The sequence below is a fragment of the Ranitomeya variabilis genome, chromosome 6 (genome assembly GCF_051348905.1).
Source record: "Ranitomeya variabilis isolate aRanVar5 chromosome 6, aRanVar5.hap1, whole genome shotgun sequence".
Lineage (NCBI taxonomy): Eukaryota > Metazoa > Chordata > Amphibia > Anura > Dendrobatidae > Ranitomeya > Ranitomeya variabilis.
In genome coordinates, this window is record NC_135237.1 from 514,285,180 (window position 1) to 514,293,209 (window position 8,030).

The 8,030-nt window shown below is 42.4% G+C and overlaps 1 protein-coding gene across 2 annotated transcripts; it reads left to right on the forward strand.

Annotated features, from left to right (window-relative positions):
* The first annotated feature begins 1,134 nt into the window (after positions 1 to 1,134).
* LOC143782940 (uncharacterized) lies at positions 1,135 to 4,102 on the forward strand. Of its 2 annotated transcripts, XM_077270948.1 has the most exons (7): positions 1,136 to 1,551; positions 1,653 to 1,718; positions 1,816 to 1,875; positions 1,985 to 2,053; positions 2,527 to 2,749; positions 3,007 to 3,166; positions 3,259 to 4,102. In XM_077270948.1, the coding sequence occupies exons 2-7, from the start codon at positions 1,653 to 1,655 to the stop codon at positions 3,839 to 3,841; spliced, it is 1,161 nt and encodes a 386-aa protein (XP_077127063.1). In that variant the 5' UTR covers positions 1,136 to 1,551; the 3' UTR covers positions 3,842 to 4,102. The 2 variants fall into 2 exon arrangements, with proteins under 2 accessions (XP_077127062.1, XP_077127063.1); XM_077270947.1 differs by having other exon boundaries at positions 1,135 to 1,718.
* The last annotated feature ends 3,928 nt before the right edge of the window (positions 4,103 to 8,030 follow it).

An 8,030-nucleotide genomic window follows, 5' to 3' on the forward strand; every position in this document is an offset into this window, starting at 1 on the left:
CTACAGTATAATGTAGCCCCCTATAGGCAGACTTTGTAGTATAATTCAGCCCCCATAGGCATAATCTATAGTATAATGCACCTCCATAAAAAATGCAAAACTCATCTTTTCTCCTGGTTCCTCCACTACTCTGAGCGCCCGCACATCTCTGGACTACAGGCGCTGAGTAGTGATGTCATCAAGACCCCTGTCAGTGTCTGCTTCAGGGATGTCAGATGCTGACAGGGGGAATGATGGGAGAGGGAGCGTAACTTTCCTTCTCTCATCAATGCAGTCAGTAATATCGGCATCTAGCTGATACAGTTGCGATGACGGGCGGAGGGGGCCCACTGCTCAAGGGGACCATAGAGGCCGGGTGGCAGAGCAGAGAGATCAATTCTCCCATCTCTGCCACAGAATGTAATTATATTGGCTTTCTGTGCACGCCAATACCATTACAGTGGTGTAGCTCTGGGTGGGCACCCTCAGAGCGCAGGGCCCGGGGCCGCCCCCTCTGCCCCCGGTAGCTACGCTACTGCGTCATCTATAAGGTACCTGGATGTAAATTTTTTTGTGATAATGACTAATTCTCATATTTTTATTTATGTTAGGAGCATTAAAGCTATTGTCCAAGTTTGTGATGAATCTTCGGTCATTCTATGTGACTGCAGACTTCTGAATTCTCACAGTGCCAGTGATTTGCATACATGTGATCACATGCCGACTAGACATGCTTGGCCTCACTCTGTGAAATTGATTTGAGCAAGGCCAGGCACGTCTAGTCGGAATGTGCCCAAGAGTATGCAAATCACATACTTGTGAAAGGGAAGATCCTAAGGGTATGTTCCCACAGTCAGTAAACGCTGTGGGTTGGACGCTATGTACATCCACAGCGTCCAATCCGCAGCAGCCAGAAGTTACAGCATAGGGGATGGGTTTTCAAGAAATCCCATCTCCACTATACGTTCACCGGCACCCGCGGTTTCCCTGTGGAGACGGACATGCGGCACATCTTTCCAGACCGCAGCATGTCTATTTATCTTCTTTAGACACTCAGTCTCCACAAGATAAATATCACACGTTCAATGTATTGGGTGTGGTGCCAAATACTGAACGTGTGGACATACCCTGTAAGGCTGGGTTCACATTGCGCTAGGTGTGTCCGTCTAACGGACTCGTTTTTAAGTAGTAAAAACGCAATGTAACGCACTTACTAACGCGCCCATAGACTTGCATTGTAAAACGCATCGTGACGCATCCCTAAATTGGTATGCGTTTGTCACATAACGTTTTTTTTCTGACGGACCTTCAACGCGGCTTGCAGCGTTCTCGGGTCCGGTCAAGCTAACGCACTACTAACGGAAGCGTTCATTCTGCCATAGAAGGCTATGGCAAACGCAGTCAGACGCAAATCATGAAAAATTTCCAAATAGGACCACACGTTTTAATAGCGTTTGAGGGTGGTCACATGTGTCATGTGACAGGAAATGTGATTTCGGCCATTAAGAGGAATATACCACCCACAATAGGACTACTGCACGTGACAGAGTGTTGCAATACCTCTCCTGAAATGTAAGTACATTTCTATATATATATCTCAGTATACATCATGGGAGTCTGTAAAATGTCCGTCGGATGTGTGTGTACTAAACATGTTGCTTTGTTGCACACAGATGTCGGACACAGATGTCAGCAGCAGCAGCAGCAGCAGTGTGTCTGCGATTTTTTCGTCACAGTCGGTAGGCTTGCACTTTAAAAAACCACTATAATGTTGTGTGAAACTCCATTGTATTGAGCTAGGCATAACAATCCTGTTTATTGTTTTATTGTGAATAGGAGTCTTCTGAGCCCGAGGCTGCTAGACCACCCCCCAAAAAACATGCTAAAAAAACAAAGGTACATAGCACACATGTTGAATTTTTCAGGCATAAATTTATTGATCCAATGAATGTTAACATAATTTAATGTTAAAATGTTTTTTTTTTACATTTTACATACACAATAGGTGGTGCAACACGGAGGACAAAAAAGAAAGAAGGTCCCTAGCCGTCTGTCGTCGCCACAACTGCCAGTGGTAAATATCAAATTAGAAATATTCTATCCAATATTTATCAACAATCTATCTATTCAATTTCTATCTACTATACCTGTAAAATATCAACTATCTATCGCTCCATCTATTTTTGTCAATCTATATCTATGTATATATCTATATCCATGTATCTATCTATTTATCTATCTATCAATATCTATGTATCTATCTATAAATATGTATCTATCTATGTATCTATCTATCTATATCTATGTATCTATCTATCTATATCTATGTATCTATATATCTATCTATATCTATCTATATCTATGTATCTATTGCTATATCTATGTATCTATCTATCTATATCTATGTATCTATATATCTATCTATATCTATCTATATATATGTATCTATCTATTGCTATATCTATGTATCTATCTATCTCTGTATATATGAATATGGCCATCCAGTGAAATTGAAACTATCAACCTAAATTTTTTGGGTTTACCTAGTCCAAGTCAGCGGCCAAAAAAAAAAGGATTGTCGTTGACGAAGAGCCATTGACTATCCACAACGAGACACTGATCAACCTTGTTGAAGCCAACCCCTCCATATGGGACCAGAGCGACAGCTCCCACCATGACATCGTGAAAAACCGGAAGTTGTGGGATCAAATAATCTGTCACTTTGATCCCCGATACATGGAGAAGTCTACAACTTCAAAGAAAAAAATTGGTAAATATTGGTGACGTAACATCGGAAAATGTAAACCCCAAAAAAATTTCTATCCTATCAACCTATCCACTTGTTGTCTATCTCTCAATTATGAACTATCTGTACACTATCTATCTATACACTATTTCTAAAAACTATTTCTTAACTATCTATCTACTATTTATATCTCAACTATCCTAGCAAACTATGAAAAATGTTTCCTATATCTTCAAACTATCTGTCTACTATTTTTTTTTTTTTTTTTTTTAAATTTAAAGCCGATGCTGTCCATACCCGTTGGAAGTCCATCCGCGATCGCTTTGTCCGTGACTACCGGAACAATCAAAATGCAGCAAGTGGATCCAGTGGTAAACGGGTGACCCCGTATGTGCATTACGACCAACTGCTCTTTCTTCAAAAAACATTGTCTCAGCGCTCGTAAGTACAAAAACGTCTGTGTGCGAGACAAAATTGTTTAATAAAGGTAACTAATTTACTTTATTTATATTAATTTTTTTTTGGGGTTACAGCACGATATGCAGTACCGCTGCTCCGAGACCGACAGAGGAACTGGAACCTTCTCCAGTGGAACCAACACAACCTGAAGATGTGTCTGGCATCAGCGAGCCACGATCTGCGGACAGAAGCACTGTTGCTGCAGGTGTGAGTGCCCGGTTGCAATCACAGCGTGGACGCAAGCGAGCAACCCAAAAAGATGAAGCTGATGCAATTATCGTGGATGGACTCCAACGGGTAGAGGACATGTGTCGCAGTGAGCTGAAAGACGTGAGGCGCGAAATTACCGAGCTGCAAGCACGCGAGTCTGTCTACTCTGCTAATGAGTGGAAGCTACTTTTCTTATCCTATGTGCCTGTTGCCCAAAATATCCCGGCACATAGAAACTTTATGTTTAGACAAAGACTGAACGAGCTTGTAGAGGAATTTGTGGGACCACAAGAACCCGCTCCATCGGGAACTAGAAGAATGGACTTGCCGGCCTACAACCCTCAATATAGAGGCCGGGGTGAAACGAGCGTGGAACCTCATAGACATAGTAGCAGTCCATCATATAGTTGGGCAGACAATACGCCCGTGCAGTACCAAAGTCTTTAGTACAGTTCAGTGTCCCCAGCCAGGTGCAATAACCACGTTGCAAGTTTTCTATTTTTTTTTTTTTGTTATGTTTTTTGTTGTGAATTTCTATTTTCCTTTTTTTTCTTCCCTATGGGATATCATATGTTAAACCTGTGTACCAAAAGTTTGTTGGAAAAACCCATAAACATGTTGTAAACTGTTTCAAATTTAATAATCTTGGATGACTTTAACTTTTAACACAACACAACTTTATACACGACATAAGGTAATTTTTAACACGACATCTTGTTAAAAAACTTTTTACACGCCATAAGGTAACTTTTTACACAACATCAGGAAGACTTTACAATATTTTCACACGTATCTGTCTTGCCATGGAACATGGCCTTCATGTGTGAAGTAGTGTGCAAACTGATCACGAATCCTCATTATTTGTGCTGTTGACCGAACAGCAGTAGATTCAATGCTCATGAGGTTCGACTCACAATCATCAGGGTCTACCACCTGGGTTTCATGTCTCGCCACAAAATTATGCAGACAGATGCACGCCTTCACAACACGGTCCACATTTTCTGGTTGCAGTTACATGCAGGTTAGTAAAATCCGCCATTTCAATGTCAAAATCCCAAAGGCACACTCCACATAACGTCTAGCCCGGCTCAAGCGATAATTAAAAATGCGCCTGCTGGAGTCTAGACTATAGCTTGAGTAGGGCTTGAGGAGATTTTGTCCTAGTTGGAACGCCTCGTCACCAACTAAAACATAGGGCAAACTTGGGCCTTCGGTCCCCGGAAGAGGTCTTGATGAGGGTATGTTGAAACTTTGGCTGTACAAACATCGGCCCATGTTGGAGTCTCTGAATACTCTGGAATCGTTAGTCCGGCCATAAGCACCAATATCCACAGCAACAAAACGGTACCTGGCATCCGCAATAGCCATCAATACTATAGAAAAGTATTTCTTATAGTTATAGTACAGGGAACCACTATGCGCAGGTTTCTGAATCCGTATGTGCTTGCCGTCCACGGCACCAATACAATTGGGGAAATTAGCCACATCCTCAAACTGTTGGGAAATCGCTAGCCACATTTCTGATGTCGGGGTTGGTAGCACAAGTGGTTGCAAGTTATTCCAAATGGCATCACAAGTCTCCCGAACCAGTTGGCAAATTGTTGACTTCCCAAGTCTAAACTGATAATGCAGTGACGAAAAAGATTCTCCGGTAGCCAGATATCTGTCGACATTTAAATAAAAAAAAAAAATTAGGATTGTTAGTGATCATCTAAAGCCTAGTTACAATAGAATATACAATTGCAAAATGAACATTATGCCCCACGATACCTACATCTAGTGTTTGTCAATAGAATGCTAAAAAAAATGTATAATTACCTCACAGTCACTACTAGACGTTGCTCCGCACTGATGCTTTCACGAAAAGTGCTGCGATGATGATGTATCTCATCCGTCACATGCGAGAGCAGAACATCAAAGGTCTCAATGGACATCCGTAGATAGCGTTGGAATTTGGAGGGGTGATCCCGAAGCTGCACATACAGGGTGTGAAAGGCACCATATGTACTCCGCAAGAAATTCACTTCGTGGATCCAATATCTCCTTTGCGAACTGCGCTTTCTCTGACGAAGTCGCAACCGCATCAAGCGAAATCTGACGAGCTCAGACACAAACATCTTGCTAGCAGAAGTTCACTCAATGCTTTCAAAATGGAGAATGAGTCTGTGCCCACACCCGACAATGACAAAAGGGAAAAAAAAAAAAAAAAAAATGAACAACTTTATTGACAGTGACAAACGCAGACAAACGGATACGGACATCAAAATGAAAAACGCGATCACATGCGTTAACGCTAGCGTTACTGTGACGACGAATTTCACATATTTTTTGCTCCTTTTCTGTATATGCGTTTAACGCATCCGTTTAACGCCATGTACTTGACGCAATGTGAACCTAGCCTAAGTGTGCAGTGCTGTGAGAATTCAGAAGCCAGCAGTCACATAGAGTGACTGTAGACTTTTATCTCAAATCTGGATGCACCCTTTAATTATAAAATGCAGCCCTGCAGCCATTCCTAGCAGTGTGAAATATCCTCACTGTCAAGATTCGGCTCTGCTTGCTGGTTCCAGCAGGAATCACATGGCCGTGTCACTCATATGTGATTTTCAATCTTACAGTCATGTGACAATGAGCTTTTCTTCCTGCTTCTCTCAGTTTTTCACTGAACATTGAGAGAATTAGCGTCGAGCAGTTCAACGGCACGTGACTAAGTGTGCAAATCTCGTATGTGCCTGGGATGGGGGCACCAAACTGAATTCTCGCCCCAGGTACCTTAAAATCTACATACACCTCTGATCCTGTGGTTTCTAGAATTCCAAAACTTTTCCTTCTTAGGCCGGGGTCACACTTGGAAGTGTGATGCGAGAAACTCACGCGAGTCTATTGCATCAATACCTGGCACTGGGGACCGGAGCGTTCAGCCGCACACTCCGGTCCCCAGTGCCGGGTACAGGGCCGGTTTTAGGCAAAGTGGGGCCCTAGGCAAAAGTTTAAAATGGGGCCCCAAATGCTAACATATTGCACCAACAGAAACATTTTGGTTGTAGCTACATGCGCTGATTTCAGGCCACTAAACGAGCGTGATCAACAATATTGAAGTCATTTGCCACTTGTTTCCAGCCTCTTTACACTGGCTGGGGACAGAATGATCACTAGTAAATCAATCTGTCCCCATACAGTATCATCTTAGCAGAATATCTGCAGTTTTAACTGGGCGATGTGCTGATGAGAACAATGATTTTTGTTCCGGCATATACTGTACATACATACACCGTACATACACACAGATACACATACCGTACATACATACACAGACATACACCTTACATGCATACACACATACAGTTATATACACAGATAGTATACACATACCGTACATACATATACCATACATACACACAAATACACATACATACACACAGATACACATACAAATACAGTATATGCAAACACATACATATACCATACATACACACAGATACACATACATATACCATCATACATACACATACCGTACATACACACATGCATATACCGTACATTCACACAAATGCCGTACACACATATACCGTACATACACACAGATACACACACATATACCGTACATACACAGATACAGTTATATACATATAGTACACACATACCGTACATACATATAAAATACACCCAAATGCACATACCGTACATACATACATATACCGTACATGCATACACACACATATACCGAACATACAGATACACATACACGTACCGTACATATACACATACAGTATATACACATACCGTACACACATATACATACACATATACTGTATGTACATGCACATAAACATACATATATACCATATATCCATACAAATTTATTTCACATACACAGATACACACATACTGTACATGCATACACACACAGCCATACAACTATACCATACATACACACATATACTGTACATACACAGATACACACACAGATAGAAACATACACATAGATACACACAGATGCACACATACACATACAAGCATATACATACACACATACTAATCTTGTATAGGTGATCAGATGAGCCCTGCAGGTCAGTTCAGCTGGAGAAGGCTGCAGACCCCACTGTGGGGGATGGGGCACAGAGCAGACAGCACCTGATGATAAATTCCCAGTAAGGGAGGAAAAGACTCAAATTCAAAAAGTTCCATGACTAAAATTATAAAGAGATAAGTTATAAAGAGCACTATAACTGCACATTACTTTTCAGGTCACTTCACAGCATACATTTTGCTGCCGTGCTGCCCCTGCAGTGAGCTCCTCCCCCATCTCTGCTCTGTGAGGAGACGCTGCAGCTGCTCTGAACAGAACAGTGGAGGGAGCAGAAGACCCCCTGTAAGTCCTGCTCTTCCTCCACTGCTGTCTCTATGTGCTGTGCAGCCGGGGCCCCTGACTGTAGGCGAGTACTCACCATTGGGACGCTCCATGCAGGGGGACAGACGGCAGCCAGTGAGCGCTCTCCTCAGTCTGTTCACTGTGAGGTAAGGAAAGCGTTCATTGGCCAGCGTCTCTCCCTGCATGACACGCCCCCTTTTTGATCTCCTGCACTTCGCGCCCCGCTCTCTCCCCGACACTCGGTGTTCCATGATTACAGGAGGG

Excerpts from the sequence above, each read along its gene's own strand:
- LOC143782940 (XM_077270947.1), top strand. The coding sequence starts at position 1,632 with ATGTTGCTTTGTTGCACACAGATGTCGGACACAGATGTCAGCAGCAGC. Across the intron at positions 2,054-2,526 it reads CGTCGCCACAACTGCCAGTG|TCCAAGTCAGCGGCCAAAAA; the intron begins GTAAATATCAAA and ends GGGTTTACCTAG. Across the intron at positions 3,167-3,258 it reads AAAACATTGTCTCAGCGCTC|CACGATATGCAGTACCGCTG; the intron begins GTAAGTACAAAA and ends TTGGGGTTACAG.